Source organism: Polypterus senegalus, chromosome 12 (assembly GCF_016835505.1).
Source record: "Polypterus senegalus isolate Bchr_013 chromosome 12, ASM1683550v1, whole genome shotgun sequence".
NCBI classification, from domain to species: domain Eukaryota; kingdom Metazoa; phylum Chordata; class Cladistia; order Polypteriformes; family Polypteridae; genus Polypterus; species Polypterus senegalus.
Genome location: NC_053165.1, coordinates 163,068,993 through 163,091,212, shown reverse-complemented (window position 1 = coordinate 163,091,212; position 22,220 = coordinate 163,068,993). Strand labels below are relative to the sequence as shown.

At 39.4% G+C, this 22,220-nt stretch overlaps 1 protein-coding gene across 2 annotated transcripts in view; it reads right to left on the bottom strand.

Annotated features, from left to right (window-relative positions):
* Positions 1 to 19,558, bottom strand: part of xrcc1 (X-ray repair complementing defective repair in Chinese hamster cells 1) — a 69,296-nt gene extending 49,738 nt beyond the window's left edge. For both annotated transcript variants that reach the window (XM_039770597.1, XM_039770598.1), the window contains exons 1-7: positions 19,036 to 19,558; positions 18,468 to 18,560; positions 11,548 to 11,655; positions 9,663 to 9,821; positions 9,478 to 9,555; positions 5,376 to 5,484; positions 2,450 to 2,580 (exon numbers count right to left, since the gene is read on the bottom strand). In XM_039770597.1, the coding sequence (XP_039626531.1) occupies positions 2,450 to 2,580; positions 5,376 to 5,484; positions 9,478 to 9,555; positions 9,663 to 9,821; positions 11,548 to 11,655; positions 18,468 to 18,560; positions 19,036 to 19,086 (729 nt within the window). In that variant the 5' untranslated portion in view covers positions 19,087 to 19,558. The remainder of the gene's footprint in view (positions 1 to 2,449; positions 2,581 to 5,375; positions 5,485 to 9,477; positions 9,556 to 9,662; positions 9,822 to 11,547; positions 11,656 to 18,467; positions 18,561 to 19,035) is intronic.
* Between the last annotated feature and the right edge of the window lie 2,662 nt (positions 19,559 to 22,220).

Here is a 22,220-nt window from a genome sequence, read left to right as displayed (position 1 = left end):
CTCACTTTCCAAGATTCCATTAAACAATCTGGTTAAAAACTCCACTGCCATCTCTCCTAAACACCTCCATGTGTCCACAGTTATGTCATCTGAACCAACGGCATTTCCATACTTCATCCTCTTCATCGCGGTCCTTACTAATCTGTTGCACTTCCTGATTCTCTATCTCCACATCATCCAACCTTCTTTCTCTCTCTCTCTCGTTCTCTTCATTCATCAGCCTCTCAAAGTACTCTTTCCATCTGCTCAACACACCCTCCTCGCTTGTGAGTACTTTTCCATCTTTACCCTTTATGACCCTAACCTGATTCACATCTCTCCCAGCTCGGTCCCTCTGTGTAGCCCACCGGTCCTGTTCTCCCTCCTTAGTGTCCAACCTCTCATACAAAATTCAACCATGTTGCATTAATTTTTACTATAGACAATATCAGTGGGGTACCCAGTCCTGCCTGGGGTTAAATAAAGTGCAGGTGTGGTCATTAAAGGAACTCCACACAAGGAAAATGTTTGTTCCCAAATCAACATATTAATAACTAAGCCCACAGTGGGAAGAAACTTTGCACACCTGTGCCAAGTCCCAAAAATGCCTCCTAAGGGCACCACCCTAATAAAGCACAGATGTGGTCACTAAATAAACATTTTGGAATGAAACATGGCTTATAAGTGCCCTGTATAATTGGGGGACTATGAGCAAACTGGGAAAGGGACAGGTTCAACGGTGTGGATCTGCATGCCAGACAAACACACAAAGGCACGATTAGCTTTACATTACTTTACACACATATCATTTATGAGACATGCCATATGTGATCTCACCCAAGCAAAAGATGGACGCTTCTGCTAGAAAAATCTCAGCCTGTTGCCTGAACAATGGCACAATGAAAATGGCCTTTACATTTTTTTTTTATTTTATGATTGTACAATAGACATGAATGAAGACAAAAAAAAAAATACACTTCTAACAAGCGAAATATAAAGCCATGTCAAACTGCCTGTCATTTTCTTTCTGAATTGTTATTTAAAGAGTTTCAACCAAATCCGTCACTGAAAAATGAAACAGTTCACCCAGAAGAGAAATATTTATAGCAGTGCTGCACATTTAGACTGTTAACTTCTTTGATCCAAATGTTACAAATGATGGAGCAATGTAATGATCTACTGGGGAATGGGCTTGCTGGGGGTAACTGACATTTTAGAAAAAAATGCTAGACAAGCTATGAAAATATACTCAATTATTTTAGGATTAACTTTTGTCAATTGCTTAAGCTGGTTTGTAAGGAAGGGCATCTCCTTTCTATGTGGGTGTCCCTCCTCCACAGAGGTACTTCTCAAAGCCAGTAGAAGAGCTCCTGGGTGTTTCCGCTCTAGGTGCACAATGTCCTTTTTGTGATAAGGACAATATAATAACGAGCTTGAGTGTCCAGTCAGCAGGAAGGCTAGAAGTGTGATGGGTGGTATTCTAGTCCAAATTTTGTTCAGAAAAAAATGTTATCTGGGCACTGTGTATAAATAATGTAAAAAATAAATAAAAAATAATGGACAAAATGATATGACAGTTATCAATATGAAAAAAACAATCATGGGTTCGCTCTACTAAAACAAAAGGCTGTAAAGACTACATTTGATCAGCGACCATTCCATTCATTTTTTAGACTCATTTTTAGCCAGCTGAAGAAGAAACAATGGGTGCAAGGCAGATTAGAAACTGTGGATACGGAGCAGCTCATCACAAAAGACTCTCAGTCAAACAGGACCAATATAAAATTATTAATTCAGAAAATACCTAGACAGCAAACTTCAGTTCATAATTCTTCATGTCTAATAATTCATTTCAACCAGGAAAGCTTTTTTTTTTTTTTTTTAAGAGGGATACCTGAGGAGCTAAGGAATCGTTTAAAGATTACGATGAAAGATTAGGATGAGATTACGTTGAAAAAAAAAATAATCCATCCATTTTCCTAACCTTCTTAGTCAGGACAGGGTCAGTGGGCAGCTGCAGACGATCCCAGCAATAACTGAGTGTAAGGCAGAAGCAACATCTGAACAGGGCGCCAGTCCTGATCTCCAATAAACACACACATATACACACACACACACACACACACACACACACACACAAAGAGGCCAGTTTTGCAACGGCATTCACCTAACCTGGATATGTTTGGACTGTGGTAGGAAACCAATGTGGACATGGTGAGAACATGCAAATTACCACATGAGGGACACCCGAGATGTGGGCCTCAGTCTCCTTACTGCGTGGCAGCAGTACTACCACTGCACCTCCATGCCACCCATTGAAAATAATAATCAGAAAAGAATAAAAGCATGTTTATACGCTATCAAAATTATTCAAGATTTAATGGTATCAAAAACTGATTTGTCCGAGTTTCAGTAAAACACAAATGGCTAAACGGGATGATACTAAATCAGTAAAATGTAATAATCTGACCTTTGGTGCTGTGGCTGCAAGGCTTGCTGGCTTCTCAGCAGCTACTGGCGAAGAGCTGTTAGACCACAAGCCTATTGACTGAAGAGAAGCAGCTGCATAGCTTGGAGTGGGTTTATCATTCTGATTTACAGCTAGAAGCAAACCAAGACATTTTGAAGAATTAGTCTTTCATTACATAAACACAGAAGTATTGTAAATGTTTAAAATAACATTAAGACAAACACGGGTCTGAAAATCTTATCTACCTAACATGTCTATAAAACGTTGCGATCTGAAGGTCCTTAACATGCTGCTTGCAGCTTCACTGCTAGATACACTACCTCTGCAAGGCATGAACAGATCTTAACTGAAGTCTTCTCCTCATCTCTCTTTTTACATAGGTTATCAGTATCTCACAATAACAATGTTTTAACACACATGTTCTTAAACTATGGATTGCAACCCATTTTATGGCTGCATGATGTCTGAATCTGGGTCACACAGAGTCGAGATTCACAATTGTATTCAACGGGAAAGGTCACGTATGGTTTTATGGTGTGATGGGTCGCCACAAATACATTACAACATTAATTTAAGCAAACGACATTGGTCTGCTGTGACGGCTCTAATTATTCTCAGAGGCAAGACACAAAGAAGGCAAAATATGTCAGGTCAGGCTGGTGAGCATGCACTGGTAGGGCACGTTGTTGCACCCACCACACAATGAAATAGCTTGGGATCTCAGTTGACAACCTCCAAACCAGACAAGTGGTCCAGTTCCACCCTCCGGACATGAACATCTATCTGCCTCAGCCAGGTGTCCCATGGATGTCCCCTTGGCCTGATCCAGCTGCTCAGGTCCTCAACAATGAGGATCCTGCAAGCCAGATCACCCTCGGGTAATCGTGCCACATGGCCCGTAGTGTCGTAACTGATGCTGCCTCACAATGCAGGTAATGTGCCTCATTAAGGACTCCATGAACAACACAAAGTAAAACCAGCGGTACCCAAGGATTCACCAAAGAGAACTGCAGCCATATAGCAAAACAGAAAGCACCAGGACTCTAAAGACTTAGACCTTCGTTCTTTTGTTGAGATAATCGGGAGCACCAAACACTCCTTTCCAACAACCTCATGACCCCCCCATGCTCTCCCAATCCATCTACCGACTTCATAGGAAGAGTCACATGAATGTCACTGCTGAGGTAAGTAAACCTCTCGACAAGGTTGACACTCTCTCTGCAGACAGTCACACTGCTCATGGCTGTGCCTAAGAGGTCACTGAAGGCCTGGAAAATATGGCTGTGAGAAAATACGTTTAAGAAGCACGGTTTTAGAACGTGCTTTATAATCATTTAACTTTTAAATAAATAATTTGTATTAAGAGTTATTGCTGATATGGAAATACTTTCTTTGTTCCACCATAATGTTTATTAATTCTTTCACATTAACTTACAATGGTTTTGCCAATTAGAAGAAGTTCAAATGTCATTAAGATTTACTTCACAAATTTCAAATAATAAATCGTTTAGCTCCTCGTCTGTTGTGCTGTTAAGAGTCAAAATAAATTTCTAAAAATTACCAGGTTTAAAAAGGTAGAATGCTATCAATGAAATAATCAGGTTTTCAGCTGCAGGGGTCTTAAAGAAACAGTCCACTCAAATAAAGCTTTTTTTATGTTAATTAACCCATGTAGTTTGTAGTGATGACAGAGGAAACGTTCAACCCAATGTTTATGTGCAGAGCAAGGACAACAGATGTTCTAATATTTTAGGGGTGTATGGTGACCGATACTAGACAAGAAAAAAAACCACGGAAAAACAAAATCTTGCGTCACTTTTGTCACATAATCCACTTGTCAAGTCATCTAGTCGCATGCTCATAGTGTCCAGAACACGTGCATTTTTACTAAATATTGGTAAATAAAGCACTTCTGGAAAACATGTTTGTGAACGAAAATAGAGTGCACTTAGATGTACCAAAGCATCTGAATTGAAGATCTGATGTTCCACCCAGCCCCATTCATTGGTCAGGGTCTCACGGCCCAGCAACAGCTTATCCACTGGCTAACACTGCACTTTATATGATATCAACTAAAAAACATACACTGAGAGATAAGAAAAATTAATGTACTTGTGCATATCTGAGATACTTCAACATGCAGAAGGCCAATTCAGTTGTGTAGTTTAACGGCCTGACACTAAACACTCCCGAGGCACTCCAGTTGTTGCTCTCCGCTGCAAAAATAAATGTAACAGTGGAGACGGATTTACAATTCCAATGGAGGTTTGTGCCTGGGCGGGTTCCATTTTTGTTCAGCAGAGCATTTTCCAAAGGACGTTTCTTTAACAATATTTTGGTCAAAATACATGTGTTTGGGATGTTGTGAGCAGAAAACTAGATGACTGTACAAGTGATGGTTAAGCAAAGCAAATACTGAGAGTTTTCTCACGGATGTTATTCTAATGTACGCTATTGTCAAGCAACACTGGACATCGACCTCGGGTATATCAGAAACCTTGTTATCTCCCTTCTGCATGAAAACATGAGATTAATTTTTTTTCTCAGCCATCACCTCAAACTACATATAGAAAATAGGATTTTTTTTGGTGGAGTACTCCTTTAACAAAGCAGTTTGAAAAATGTAACCAACAGCAAAGGTAAAGCAAGGCTACAAAATGAACACTGAGACTTAAAAATCAGTGTGACAACAACGTGAACTATGGATGGCATTTGACAAAACACAATTTCCAGTTTTTTTTGATGAGTTCTGGGCTTTAATTTTAAAAGGATAAAAAGCTAAAAAATTATGACTGTACTTTTTAAAGACCTTACAATAAAACATGACCCCTGAAAAGTAATGCAATGTAACTAATAACCAGGGAAATACTTATTTATCTAGAAATAATAATAATTTTGCTTTAATTATCTAGAAGGATAAACTTACATGTTGGAGAGGATTGTGGCTTTTTGTTGAAAAAAATACTTCCAGGCTTTAAAGGGGGCGTACCCTGCTCTTCCTCTTTCACTATAAACTGCCCCAGCTTTGTAAGCTTCTGTGAAATGAATACGAACAATTTATGAAAATTCTTTAAATACAAGAGAAAACTGAAAGAACACATATACACACATACAATATTATACTTGTATAGTCGTGGCACACTAACAAATGAAGAGGTTTTGGCCTCCGTTTCACCTTAGAAGGTGCTTTTTGTCGTTAATGAAAGTAGCACAGATAGCTAATGTTATTAAAAACCACTGACAATTACACAAATACCACAGACAACTATACAAATTTGACAAATAACTATCACAAAGGGAATTTTACATCTATACTCGCCAAATGTACGAAATAAAGGCAAAATGATTCACGAGTCTTTGTCACTAGCATTGCTGTTGTGCTCAGATTTAGCAGTACTAGTGTCGTTCAATCCCATTATCTAACTCCTCCACTAAAGCCAATGTCATATTACGCATCATAGAGTACGTCAGACTTGCTGACTGCAGTTGCTCATCTCGTTGCTGGACCCTGTCAATTTACATGACTGAAAATGGCGGGGCACATCAAATTTAAAGACCATGTGATGACTTTTGAGCACAGCCATGGTTGTCCCTTTTTTGTGTTAGCCAATGGCATGCTGCCTGATAGAACAGGTGTTGTACGAAGGGTTAACAAGAATGGGTAGGTTCAGCCACAGTCTCTGTCTCCTGTGTCTGTGAGGTCCAAAATACCTGCAATTCCTTAGTCCATTGCACTTCTGAACAAACATTCATTGATTTTTCACCTCTCATACAAACATGGTCACTCCTATGACTAACCGGTTAGATTTTTGTCAGAGTGAATTACGGAATAACACCGGTTTAGTGACTGGAAGAGGCGCACTGCTCCAATGTGACAGACTAAGGCGGGATGGGCTAAGACAGGCAAGTCCATATATAGCACTGGTCAGTAGAGCCTGCAGATTCCTCACTGAATGCACTAAGCTGGTGCTGATCACACAGTCTTGGTCAATAGAAAGTGTGGGTCAGTAAACATATATGTGATGTCATCTACGTATCATGAGAAATACCTCCAAAAAACAGAAATGCAATCATTAAAGACCTCAGTGGAAAACCTTAGGGCAACTTCATTGTTCTTTAGATTCTCTTCAGCAGTATGCAAGTATATATTATATTATATGCTCTTATATTATCTTATATCACACTTTGTATTATATACATATACAAACTTTTTGGTAGGAAACTTCTCTTGTCTTAATATCTTGGCTGCAGTTACTGGGCACGGATATGTACAGGTTCAAAATATGAGCTGCAGTTCCAAAAACAACCCATTCCCAGGGTGCATGCACAGCTTACGTCCAAAACTGACGCACTTGCCTTTACCTCTTTAGACAGAGCCTGTTTACACACAACATTAAAGGTGTATATCGACTTGCTAAATGACATCTTAGAAGGTGTCTCAACTTCAATGCAGGTCATCAGCCTCCTCATGTTCAGTGACGCTTACCGAGGGGATCTTGACTTGCTTTGGCTTTTACTCAGCTACTGTGCAAAACTCACCCTCATTAAACAAACAGTATTTGCACTCTGCCAACTACCTCAGGTGGAGAGGTATAAGCATCTCATGGTCTTCTTCGGAGATGGGGTGTTTTATGCAGAGCTGCTAAACTTGCTCTTTCTCATATGAAAAAGAGCCCAGCAGTCTGGAAAGACCTTTGAATAGAGCTGCTAGTGCACTGAATGAAAGAGAACCAGCTGAGGTATTTGGGATACCTGAGGGATGCTTTCTAGTGCCTTTCAATGTGGGTAAAAACTAGGGATAGGACCTCAAGGTGCCATTAGGATTGTATTTCTGTGATTATCATGCAGTCACCTATAGGTTTACCTTCCGGTTGCGGTAACTGTCCCTGGAGTTTGGAGTGTCTGGGTTGCCAGTACAACTCTCATAACGAAAAGCAGTTGAAAGTCAAGTGAATGAGCCATTTTTGACAGTGATTTTAATGTTTCCAAATTCTACATTTTAATATCTGTAATAATAACCATTCCTATTAAAATCATTTTTTATTCCTGAAACCATAAAAGACAGCAATAAAAATATACTTCCATTTCTTTTATTATTATTTTTTAACTTACATACATAACTTTTAATCGAAATCATATGGCCTATTAAAAACAAACTTATTTTGTTTTATTGGCTAAGGGGTATGCCAAATATGAACATACTGCAAGTAAAATAAGATGAAACAGTAACCATTTCACTTGAAAAATTGCATCAGTACACCACCTACTGGTCAACACTTTACCAGCTAGTATAGACTTCTTTATACTGCAGCTCACAAGCCTAATTAGTTAACTTGAACAACGAAACGTGTTTTTATTTCACGTTTCAATTAATCTGAAACCAGTTTTGGGGCAATAGGATGGCTGATCTCTACAGTCCTTGGATTAAACCCCAACAAATGGGACTTTCTCTAGTTCTTATGTTGTTCCTCTTTTAATCAGTTTTAAATTGTTTCCATGTGTGAGTGTATGGGGCAGTGAAAGAGTATGTATGCCCAGTGATGGACTGGCATTCTGTCCACTTCAGTCTCGTGAAATGTGCTTGATGTAACTGGCACAGGCCCTTCTTTGTACCCCTGTACTGTAGTAATAAATGAATGACAATGAGTTAGGATTACTTGTTGTTTGGCTGACGCTTTTATCCAAGGCAGCTCACAATGCTTTGAGATATAATTGGTTACATTTTTTTTTTTTTATAGTTTATCCAGGAAGGTAGTGTGGCACAGTGGTTAAGGTTTTGTACTTCAAACCCTGAGGCTATGGGTTCAAATCCTGCCACTGACACCATGTGACCCTGAGCACATCACTACACCTGCATGTGCTCCAATTGGACAAACAAAAGAAATTTAAGCAATTGTATCATAAATGCTGGAAGTTGCTTTCCATAAAGGAGTTGGCCAAATAAATAAATGTAAAACATCTGGCCTGAACTGGAAGCATACAGGGCATGGGGGAAAAGCTTAACAACTTACCCAATATTTCTTATTTGCCAGTCAAGGACAGTCTGCGAGTACTGATACGCGTCTTGTGATTGCACACACATTGTAAGATAATTTACACAAGTCACTACTGAACAAAAAACACCACAACTATGACATTCGTCCGTTTTAAAAGAAGCCACCTGAGAGGGACAGCTCAACACTTAGTCTTCCTGCACAACAACTTTTCACCTCCCTGAATGACCAAATCACAGTAAACTGTTTGCTCCATGTGGCTGGATTTATTTTGATTTACTTCCGTAATTATGTGGGAAATCACACACGCAAATAGAAAGCATATCTTTATTACAAAAAAAAAAAAAATGCAATAAAACAATTGTTTCCAGATCCCTTTTATTGTTACAAACATAGTCTGGAAACACAGGAGGCATGTTTTCATATATCGAAACTATTGCGTTTCATCTGTATTATTTTGTTTTCTGATGGTGTCCTGTGCCCCAGAGCCTCCACTGAAAAGCACCAGAGTGAGCTAAAGATATTTTTAAATTTATGGAAAATGCTTAACTTCATTACAGAATTTTGTATGACAAATGCATATATACCATGTTTGTGAAGAAATAACTTCAGCTTGAAAAGTACAGAAGATGCACAGACAGAATAAGGAGCCAGGGGCTGAGGCTATTAAACCTCAGTGCAACTTGCTTTTGATCAGTGGTAAGAAAATTATGAACCAAGAGGATCCTCATGGAAGCCCTGACAGAACGCACAACTGCATGCACCAGGTCCTGTGAGATTAACACCATATAATTTTACTACTGTATACTTTGGAACGTAGGAGTGAGAAGGCTGTTTTACAGGCATGAAGTAAGCACTGATTAAGAGAAAACAAATTAAATATACCTGCTACAGTTACTGGGACTGTGCAGGACCAGTTATGCCCGATACTGTACAGAATTTTTGATATTTATAATTTTTCTTTGTCTTTAACAGATCGGTATTTTACACTTTCACTGTACTTTCATTGTATACCTTGGGTATGACTGTACTTACTGGTGGAGAGGATTTCAAAACTTCGTTTGGATCAGGAGGCGAATGAAATTTTATAAAAGAAATTCCATATGTGGTACTCTACAAAACAAATAAAACATCATTTAAAAAACCAACAACCAGCAGCAACATAATCGAAGGAATTTTAAAGCAGTACTACATAGCCAGTGCTGCATTCAGTAGATTACCTTGTTATAAGGCTGTGTGCAGACAATCTTGACGCGGTCCCATTTCTTCTCCACATTTGTCTTTACTAACTTGTCTGGTCCAAACATTCGCACACGATTCAAGTTGGTTCCATTTCGACTCTCATTTGGGGACATGAAAGAAGAGGTCACCAGTATAACCTGGGGAAAGGAACAAGAGCACCTCTCTAATCAAAACGACTATGAAAAAAATATGAATATACACAACATTCAATACTTAAATTGATGAGACTACAGTTTACATAGTTGGGAAGATTAAAGAATGTCACTGTTTATCATTTTATTGCAGAAGCAAAACCATTTGGCCTAAGTCAATTATTTGTTAAGAGTATAATAAACAATATTTGTTATTCAAACAACAATTACCTTCACCAGCCTTACAAGATTTTATTTATTTTTATCTTTTACTTTCTCCATTCATTTCAAGTGATCACATTTTTAATCTAACGTTTTCAAAGAGAACGGAGATCATTATGATACAATGGACTTCAATGGAGGACGGTGGGTAGCTAATACTGAGCAAAAGCAAACAATATGAAAGCATCCTTGAAAAAAAATGTCAATAATCCACATGTTAGTTATAGAGTCAGATGTGCACAATCTTTAGCTTTTTTGCTAAAATATTGTTAAATTAAAAAAAAAAAATCTGAGAAGTGCATACAGAGGGTATTCAAACGGAATTGAGTTTTGAAATTGAAGACCTGCCTCCACCTGTCACTCATTTGTCTACACTTCAAAAGCTCGATCCCATTTGAACAGACGGAGAGGTTTATTTTCCCACACAAGCAACACAAAACACAAATTGCTGAACAGATTCTCAGAAAAATCTGCATGTGTGTTTCTGGAAAAGCTTTCTTACACAACTATATAAATAAAATCATAAGCTGTTGTCTGTTTGCCAAGCACACAAAAATTGCTGACCAGATTCTCACAAAAATTTGCATTTATGCTACAATCAGTCCAAATCAAAATAAAGGATATAGGGTTTATAGGGGAGAGGGGCTGTAATGGGAGGAGGACAAACCAAAAAACAATGCTGAACGCTCTCCGTTTAGAATTACTTGCTGCTTTATACGTTTTATTATTACCAATGTTTTCAGTTAGTTTGCTTGCTAAGATTCTGAAATCTTAATTATGTCAAGCTCTTTGCTTTAAGCCAGCAGCTAAATAGGTTATAGGGTCATTATCATCCTGTGTAAGGATCATAGTGAAATACTTACTTCTGTTTACTCTCTGGAAAGTTATTCAGTTTATAACTGTTAAATATATAGTCGTGTTTCAAATTCTACCGAATGTTTCCTTACTGTAAATAATGCTATAAACTGTGTTCTGATATATTTCTTATAAGGAAAACATAAGCTTTGAGATCAGTTAATTCTACTCTCTAGTCATGACACTGCAGTGTGCTCATGTGTTGCATGCTGATTAACAAATGCACAGAAATATTTCACTGGACTCTGTGCATGTGATAATAATGACAATATAAACCTGTTAGAAAGGGTCAGTACGTTGTTTTGGGGTATTTGCTCATTTATTGTGATAGGTAAAGCTCTCCCTTCAGCTGCATTGATCATGTATAAGATGTCTTTTCCCCAACCACTTTGGTCAATCTGGGAGACTAGACATCTTTAGAGTGCCCCCTATGGGCCAGAAAACTTAATCAATTATTTATAAATATCTTTCAGAAAACATGTCAATTTCTAGTCTGTAATATTAACAGCCTAACACACAACACCATTACATCAAATACTAGGCCTTGTAGGTACAAGTACTTAAATTGGAGTCCATTCCCAAATTCTACTCACAAATCTGAACTTCAACATTATGAATTCTAAATAAAGAGTTATTCATTGCATCGCTCACATACCTCATAGTCCTGATCTTTCACACATGTTGAATTCCCTACAAGCACCTCCACAAAGGCAGAACCCTCATTCCCAATGTCAATACTGTGGATTTGTTCAGACTTCTCAAACTGTAGAAGAAAAAATACAAGACATAAAAAGCAACTGATACAACAGTCAGCACAACAAAATTTACGACACAAGCAAATGTAAAATTTTCATTAAATTAAAGCAACAGAGATATTAATAAGCTAATTCACAACCGAACCACCATAGCATCCTTAACATTATGTTTACCCCTGGAAAACAAGTCAGAAATGTTACAAGTATATATAATCTTATATTATATGCTACCGTGGCTGTTCGTTTGTCTGTCCAGGATTCTAAATCACCTGGAGCTCGCAAACCATTTCATCTGTTGACCTGAAATTTGGTAAATGTATACTACATTATGCCTACTATCTGCTTTCGGGGTGATGATTTTTATTACTCTTTTTATTTTTATTTTATTGTAGAATCAACTCTCGGCAGCATGCAGCAGGGCGGCGCATGCATACGTGCATCGTTTTCATTCCCTACCACCTTTGCGGTCACTTCCCCTACCTCTTCATATCTTTAATCATTCTTGAGGCAGATTGGGCCGCTTAAGTGAAAAAGTAAGAAAAACGTACTAAGTAATTAACACACAAAAATTAACTTAGTCAGTTTTAAGGCAAAAACATGCCGACGAAAGAAGAGAAGCAGCAGGCCGCTAGGGTGGAGAAAAGAAGAGCTGCTCAGAAAGCAGCAAGCACATCAACCTCTGAGCAAACGAATGCTAAACGTACAGAGAAACTGCACGTTATCGTTATGTATATACGTACGTTACGTTATGTATATATTACATGTAACAGGAGCATGTAAATACCAACTCAGGAACATAAATACAGTAGAAAAGGATATGTCGAGAGTGCACTGCTGTACTGATGCAGACTTAGTACACGTGATTTGTCATATGTTTTAAAACAGTCGCCAACACAGAGCCAGATGCCGCAATCAGAATAGCAAAAGAGAGACTCTTTTTGTACTTTTCTTATATTTTTTCTGTTGCTTGAGCATGACAGGGTAGAATTTCAGTGCCAGATCCGCACAATCAAAGCTGCCCATTGTGTTATCATAGGCTACCACAGCGCAGAGCTTATTGGCAGACACATTTCCCCTGACATGAACATTGACAGTTGCTGCATTATGGACAGTGCTCGGGGGGGTAACATCTTTCTTGTTCTTCTACTTGATCACAGTTTGCCTTTTTGCCACGCACCTACTTGCACCACGGTGTACCAAAGAGTCCAGGCATCATGGTGGTTTAGTTATATGGTGCTTTATTAGTCAGTTTCACCATTCATGTTAATGTTTGATGACCAATTTACATTGTCATTACTATTGCTTGATTCAACTAATGGTTCAGTGTGGGTTTGTTCTAAAAATGGCTTTAATAATAATAATCATCCTCTTTAATAAAACCCGTGTGTGCGTCCAGGTGTCCGTGTGTGTGTGTCTTCTGGTGAAGTGCGCATGTGCGGGCCGCGCCGCACATCGCACCGTGCCCCGCCCATGCGCTCAGCACTGTGGACGAAAACACACTGGACGCTGGGCACACAGCGAATAGCTTAACCGCTGCCGCGCATGATAAGCAAATAAAGCACACACACGGGAAGCTGGGCACGTGGTAACGGCCTTGCCACGGCTGTACATGATAAGAAATAAAGGACACCATTGCTGGGGAGAGTGCTGATTGGGTAGTCGCGGCCGCGCACATAAAATCCGTTGCTGGGGAGACGCCACACATTAAATAATCAGCTGCACGACCCCCAAAGATTAAGATAATTGCTGGAGAACTGCACAGTACTTGCTGGTGAGACACCACAGGCACGATTATAAGCAGCATGCCACACATTACATTAGTTGCTGGGGACACTCTGCTGATTGCCCACTGTTGTGACAGAAAATTAAAGTCATATTACGGACAACAAAGCCAATATTACTGTCAGAGAAAATTACAGGCATTTTACGGAATTACAAACCAGTATTACTGCGAGAGAAAATTAATGACACACAATACAGTAATGCATATTACAGCCACATACAAGCCAGTATTACTGTAGGAGAAAATATTACAGACGTATCTACTAACAACATGCCACCTAAAAAAAAAAAGGACACGTCAAGTAGGACGAAAGACAGAGACAATCAAATCCAATATAAGCAACATCTCCTGGAAGAACGGTCAGCTCAACAAGTAAACATCAACAAAAGAAAGGCTGAAAGACAAAGAAAAATGCGAGCAAATAGATTGATTGAAGAAAAAGAAAATGACCGTCAGAAAAACGCTAAAAGAGAAACACTCAGAAGAGCAAACCTTAGAAAAAGTTGGCATTTACTTGCCAGAACCAGTATTCAGCCACAGTCAGTTATATGTTGCATTATCAAGAGTAAGAAGTTTTCCAGATGTTGTTGTCAAGGTTGTAGAGATTCCTGAACAAGGCAAACTGTGGCCGAACTCGGACAAAATATTTACAAGTAATGTTGTCTATAATGAAATTGTATAGAAACATTTCATGAGGTAAAAAAATAGAAAATTTTATCTAAATATCTTCTTCAGATATTGTGTCTTACAGATTGTTACAAAGTTTTACACTAAGGCAGTATTAATTATACTTACTGTATCGTCATATACGTTTCTATTTTATTTTTATTATTATTTTACTTTAGGCTTCTTGCAAAAATATTTTTGACAAAAAAAATTAAGACAAGAAACAGAATGAGGTCAAGGTCCTTGCCATTTAATATAGACTGTTCCTACTAATGTTTATGCACTACTGTTCTAGCGCCCGTTATTGTAACGGGCTTAGGCCGGGACGCCCAGGAGGACCAGAGGAGGGCTTGTGCCTCCTCCAGACGGAGAGGGGGCGTCCGTCCTGGTTATGCTGGAGGCCTCGGGTAGAGGGCCTGGAAGCCCAGCCCTGTAGGGACCCGTGGCCACCACCAGGCGGCGCCCCAGTGCCTGATTATCCCGGGAGCCCGGCACTTCCGTCACACCAGGAAGTGCTGGGGGGAAGACAACAGGGGACACCCGGACGGCTTCCGGGTGCGCAGCTGGCACTTCCGCCACACGGGGGTGTGTCCGCGGGAGATTGCCGGGAAGCAGCTGGAGCCCATCCGGGTTCCTATAAAAGGGGCCGCCTCCCACCAGTCAGGAGCGGAAGTCGGGTGGAAGAGGACGGAGCTGGAGTGAGGAATGGAGGCGGCCAGGAGAAAGAGAGGCACAGGACTGTGTGGCCTGGACATTGGGGGAATCGGTGAGAAGGCACTGGGGTTTGTGAGTGCACTAATTGTAAATATTGTACAAATAAACGTGTGTTGGGTGGAACTATGTTGTCCGTCTGTGTGTGTCCGGGCCAGCGTTCACACTAGTAATAATAATAATAATAATAAATAATACATTTTATTTATATAGCACCCTTCCTATGTTCAAGGCACTTTAAAGTTCTTCATTGACATGTAATTGATTCCATTATAAAACATCATGACAGGCTATGGATTTTTTAAAATGTATAAAAAAAAGCTTAACTTTAGGATACAACTTTGGGTAACAAATGAATATATGGCATGTTTGTGAGGAAAAAAGTCTAACTTGAAAAATAACAAACCCATCCCTTAATCCAGTTTAGAGCAACCACAGCCAGAGCTTAACTGGGCAGCAGCAACATCACAATACTCTCAGTCACGGGCAGATTTTGAGCGGATGATAAATCTAACTTGCATGTTTGGGGGTGTGTGGGAGGAAAACCAGGGTACTCATTAACAAAAACAAAAAAAAAAAAATAAAAGGATAGAACATGAGGAATTTGACAAACCAGAAGAGACCATTCAGTCCACCAAGCCCGTTGGTTGAGATAATAGCTGAGCTATCCCAATATTTCATTCAGATTTATAAGAAATTAGGATTAGAGACCAAATACATTTCACACAGACATCACCAAGGTTATATTGAGCACCACTGTTAACCAATGCATCATTGCATTTTTAAATTTACTAGACTTCTTCAGAAATAAGGCTCACAGAAAAGTCTGTCTTTTCTTGCTTTCTTTACCAGCACCAAAAAGACTTATTGTAACTGACAGGCTATACCAGGGGTAGACAATGTCGGTCCTGGAGAGGTGAAGTGGCTGCAGGTTTTTTGTTCCAACCCAGTTTCTTAATGAGAAGTCAACTATTGCTTAAGTAATATTTTGATGCTTCATTGTAGCGGTCTCGCTTGTTAAGGTTCCCCACCCTTAATTGCTTCTTTCAATCTTAAACAGCTGCATTCACTGTTTTAATGTCTCCTTATTAGCAATAAAATGCAAATGACAAAGGAGCCAGCAGTTCTCCATCTAGCTTGTTTCCATTTACATCTGTGTGTGTTCATCATGCACTATTTGATACATTTTCTCTTAAGCGTTTTATTGTAACAGACTGAAAGTGATCTGTTTCAGGCTTCAAATCATTTAGATAATATTCTTGGAAAGGAAAAATAATCTCCAAAATAAGAACCTAACATTATAGACTTGCAAACCATACAATTAAATAAGGTCTAGGATTGGTTTCTAATAAAGCAACTGGGTTGGAACGAAAACCTGCAGCCACTGAGGCCCTCCAGGACCGATACTGCCCAACCCTGGGCTAAACTATTAAAACAATAATATTCCTTATCTTTTAGGAAGCATACAAAATATAGTAGTATATATAAATTACAGGATGTACAAACTGATTCAGAAGAGTTTGCTGCTGCTTAAAAGGCAACATGTGCCAACAGTTAGGAAGCTACAGGCTGAATTTTGCCCAGAGGGGACTGGTCAGGTGGTCTCTTGGTCTGAAATCCCTACAGATTTTATTTTTTCTCCAGCCGTCTGGAGTTTTTTTGTTTTTTCTGTCCCCCCTGGCCATTGAACCTTACTCTTTTCGATGTTAATGTTGATTTATTTTTTTATAATTATGTCTTTCATTTTTCTATTCTTTAATATGTAAAGCACTTTGAGCTACTGTTTGTATGAAAATGTGCTATAGAAATAAATGTTGTTGTTGTTGTTGTTGAATGTCATCATGCAGAGGTTAACGTCACACTATAATTTGTACCGTTTAATGCAAACATCCTTACACAAATCAACAATGACTCCATCTTTACACAGAAAACGCTCCATATACACACTTCAGAGTACAGGTTATTTTTCAGCAAGATGTATGGAATTACAAAAACACACCATCAGCAGTCAGTCACATGTGTGTGGACTGTGTGAGCTGTTCACAAAGATCTAATATAAACACAGGAGTCAAAAAAAAAAAATAATAAAAAAAATTAAAAAAAAACTTTAATAATAAAACCTAAATAAGTAATACAGGGGAACAGCAAAGTACAACAAAATAATAAACAACTGTCCTCCCAGAGCACATTAAACAGCAGTAACCTCCGCCGACTCTGTCACAAATTTCTTCTGCTCACTTTTAATACTTTGGCTTTTATTCCTCCCTCTGCACAGCTAAGCTCTTGATGCCAGTGGCCTTCTGACTCTTACAGAGCAAAGGAAGCAAGGCCCTTGTATACTGTGTCCTAACCACATTCTGGGCACCGTGCCGTAAGCATTTCAAGGAACCCGACTGACATCATCAGTCTCTACATTGAAAGCCAGAGTTCCACATGACCATCATCGTCTAATTCTTCCATGTGAAGCCTGAAAACCGTGAGGACTGATTGAGATCACTGATGTTAGGTAGAATGCCTAGTGAGAGCTGGGTGGTCTTGTGGCCTCAGAACTCCTGCAGATTTTGTTTTTTCCTCCAGCCGTCTGGAGTTTTTGGTTTTTCTGTCATCCCAGGCCATCAGACCTTACTTTATTGTTTATTAATTAGTATTGCCTAATTTTATTTTTTTTTCTTTCTTCATCTTGTAAAGCACTTTGAGATACATTAATTGTACGAAAACGTGCTCTAGAAATAAATGTTGTTGTCTCTGGTGTCATACACATAGAATTGCCCTGGCGGCACCAGACATTCTTTCAACACAACCTAAAGGTAGATTTGTACTGGAATGTGCCAGACTGGTTGTTTTCTGCCGTACTCTTGTGAGACTACAACACACGGCACCCCCTAGTGGTCTTGTGTACCTTGAACTCTGCAATAGGGCAGATATTATGAACTACAATGTCTTGAATAATCTGCTAGACTAAAATGTCTTACTTCATTTTTATGTAGGGACCCAAATTCAGCAATGCACTGGGCAGAGTGTGAGACAAACTCAGGACATACCTGAAGTCTATTCTATCATCATGACTGAAGATGCCCGAAAATGCTACTTAAGTTTGCTGTCATTGTGGTTGTCACCAGCAGAGGCGATACTGGCCCAGTATAAATAGGAATGTGTGTTTTTAAGTGTGCCTTATGCCAAAGACAGGGGGTCACAGTGGTGGTGGGTGGTGCTGCTGCCTTACAGTAAGGAGACTGGGGTGCATGTCCAGACGCTTGCCATGTGAAGTTTGTATACTCTCCTTGTGTTTATGTATACTTGTCCTGGGTCCTCCAGTTTCCTCCCACAGTGCAACAATGTGCAGGTTGGGTGAACTGGTGTTGCTAAATTGGCCTTTGGGTGTTTTTACCCTGCGCCCTGTCCTGCACCCCATGATTGCTGGGTTAAGCTCCAGCTGCATATGACCCTGCCCTGGAGAAGTGGGACAGAAAGATGAATGGAATGAATTTATATTTACCACATTATTTTTAAGCTCCACACGTTTGTAGTCACTTCTGAATGTCTGCAGATTATGCATACCGTGGCGAATACAACGACAAATGAATAAAGATGATACTCATGGAATCTGTGTAGACAAGGGTTATCTAACACAGTAAACAGAATATGAAATGTTAACCAAACCTGCAAAATTACTGATATCTGCTTTTCTCCAGGTTTTGCAGCCTTCCATTTTCTATAGGTGTCAGCCTTTAACAGGTTGTCTGCTTTGTAAGTCTAAAAACAGAGGAAAAATTGCACACAATTATAAAATGGTGACGATTACAGGCAGATTGTAAAAATGTGATTTTTTTTTATTTTAAATACAAGAAACTGAAAAGCTAAGCTTGCAAGCCCTTCTTTTAAAACGAGACTGAACAGATGTTTTAATGTAGGCTTCACAAATAGTACAAGGAATACAATCAGATCATTTCGAGTGATAATTATGGAAAGTCTGCTTTACAGAACAATCATCAATTCCTATGCAAACATTCATATTCATACACGCATTAATAAACATTTCTGGGTTAATGTCAAATAGGATGAATAAAACAAAAAACAGCCTCCGCCTTTTCGAAACAAACTTTTTCATAAACGAACTGTGAAAATCGGCTTTACTTTCGGCATAAATAATTCACACCAATACAATTACCACATAAAACTTCACTTTTAAAAGACCCTTCTGTCACGTTGCTTAATGACTAATACTTACCAAATCTTCGCTACTGCAAGAAACGACGTGCTGGATTTTGATTTCAGGCATTCTTCATTAATAAAATTTTAAAACGTAAAACCAGTATTGCAAAAAGTCCAAATAAGACAATGAAAACTTGTTTAAAATATTAAGAAAAGAAAACTGGCAGCGAAGGATCTTTGAAAACAATCATATCTCCTTCTAGTTTTTTTTAATTAAACAAATACAAATCTAATTAACCGAAACAAGTTAAGTTTTCCAACCAGAAATCCGACGAAGCCGAATGTTTACTTAAAGTGCCAGCAAGCAACACCGACGACTTGTACCAATGCCTGCAATAAAGTGTAAATTGTAAAATTAAAATCTTCTGTTTTCTTCACAGTTATTTATCTTCGAAACGCAAAAGCTGTATACACGATCGATTAACTTTGTAAAATCGCCTGTTTTTTACACAGAGATAAACGAATACACGCGCACTTTCCTCGGACACCGGACGGATAACGTTGTCTGGCGCTCAAGTCTGTTGTCAGAGAAGCGAACCAATCAGTTTTCACATCCGGGTCTTCTGCAATACTCCTTTCATGCACGTTGCCCGCCCGATCCGCGGGCGCATGCGTATTGAAAGCCTACTTTATCGCTCACACTTTACAGTGCTACCCAATCTGTTTTACGCATGCTTAAAAATTGTTTATGGTGTGTGTATGTGTGATGTCATAACCAAGCCGATTTAACCCACCCTCTCACAACGCAAAATCGTCGTGGTATAACGGCGAATATCTTGTGCTCATCGGTCACCGTACTTAAGCGCTTTGTGTTATGCTTAGACAATCTGGTTGACACGCTTGTACCGCCTTGAGGAATGAGGTAGCTGCAGGCGTAGCGGAATATTTCGAGTCTGTTATTTTTTTGTGTTTAATTATTTAGTAGCGAAACGATGCAAAACATGTCTGTAAGTAGTTTATAGGCGAGTCGGCCTGCGATTGTCTTCTTCTTCTTTCGGCTGCACAACAGATCATCTTTTTCCATCTCTTCCTGTCCTCGTCATCTTGCGCTGTCGCACCCATCACCTGCATGTTCTCTCTCACCACATCCATAAGCCTCCTCTTTTAAGCTTTCCTCTTACCTGGCAGCTTTAGCACCCAAAATACCCAGCATCTGTCCTCTGCACATGTCCATACCAACGCAATCTTACTTCTCTGACTTTGTCCCCAAACCTGAGCTGACCCTCTAATGTCCTCATTTCTAATTTTTAAATCTTCACATCCTTAACTCTGCCACCTCCAGCTCTGTCTCCTGTGCCACCGTCTCCTGCCCATATAACATAGCTGGTCTCACTACCGTCCTCCAGACCTTCCCTTTCATTCTCGGTGAATAAACTAAAGTTAGATTGTGAATAAAATCAGCCAAGAAGCCAACAATTCTTGTCTACCCCAGGCAAGGTTTAAACACTCCTATACTGTGAAACACAATGTGAACTTCTAGTTTTCCGTTTAATACTAACATTGCCAAACTTTGTTTTCCTTCTGGTTATTTTACAATTTTTTAAACTTTTGAAAAACTTCTTAAATGTTGCATATTTTTTTGCATGGGTTAATTCAAGGGTCACGTCTATCACGTGTGATCAAATGACTTCGATTGTTTCAGATTCCAGTGCATGCGTATATACTCATGTGAAAAAGTAAGTACACCCCATGACATTTTTACCGTTTTAAACAAATGCCGGACGTATCACGTCAAAGGGGCGTAGCCAGCCTCTCAGATGGGGTGCGTCTTTTTTCCAAAAACAAAATAAATAAATAATGACCTCACCGTTTTGTTAATTTGTAGTACATCTTATGTGGCTCCCTGACCTAAGGGTTTCTTGTGAGGAGGTTAAAATGAATAGAGAACACAGATGAACAGGATGAAGCGGGACATTTCTTTTGTATTACATTCAGTCAATAGCATTGGCTCTCTTTCTGATTCTTAAAACCGTCAAATTAGTTTTAAAAGAAATGCACACACACTTTCCTCAGACACCGGACGCATAACGTTGTCTGGGGCTCAAGTCTGTTGTCAGAGAAGCGAACCAATCAGTTTTCACAAAATCCCTTGTAGTTTGCAGTCGGCCACAGGCCTTGGTCCGGTGCACATGGTGCTTTCGCTGTCGAAGCGTTCTTCAAAAACAACGAATCCATCATTGGTATGCAACATGCCTTCCGCACGCCCTTCAGCATTCCTCCTAAAGGTGACGTTCCAAATTGGAAAACAGTTCTCAGTGGGTGGCTAAATTTAGACAGATGGGTCTACAACAGAACAGAAAATCTCCAGATGGTTCTGGGACTGTATGAATGAATGCCTGAAAAACAACCAAGCTGTAAGGGCGTCCATTTTGCAGTCTTCTAGATGTTCAGTGCGCTTTTGCCTTCGGCATTTCCAACATGTTTTTGATTTTGCACAAGGACCTTAATTTCCATCTATAAAAAATGATGGAAGTGCAGGAATTCACTGGGAGAGCCGTAGAGAGTTGTGTGCCAACATTCTGCAAACCGTTCATCGAGATGCCATCATCATGCATAGCGTCAGGGGCCATTTCCATTTGATTGATAGATAGATAGATAGATAGATAAATAGATAGATAGATAGATAGATAGATAGATAGATAGATAGATAGATAGATAGATAGATGAAAGGCACTATAGATAGATAGATAGATAGATAGATAGATAGATAGATAGATAGATAGATAGATAGATAGATACTTTATTAATCCCAAGGGGAAATTCACATAATCCAGCAGCAGTATACTGATACAAAGAAACAATATTAAATTAAATAGTAATAAAAATGAAAAAAAAAAAATTAAAACAAAATTAATGTTCGCATTTACTCGCCCAGGTGGAATTGAAGAGTCGCATAGTGTGGGGTCTCCTCAGTCTGTCAGTGGAGCAGGACAGTGACAAAAGTCTGTCACTGAAGCTACTCCTCTGTCTGGAGATGACACTGTTCAGTGGATGCAGTGGATTCTTCATGATTGACAGGAGTTTGCTTAGTGCCCGTCGCTCTGCCACAGATGTTAAACTGTCCAACTTTAATCCTACAATGGAGCCTGCCTTCTTAACAAGTTTGTCCAGGCGTGAGGCGTCTTTCATCTTTATGCTGCCACCCCAGCACACCACCGCGTAGAAGAGGGCACTCGCCACAACCGTCTGGTAGAACATCTG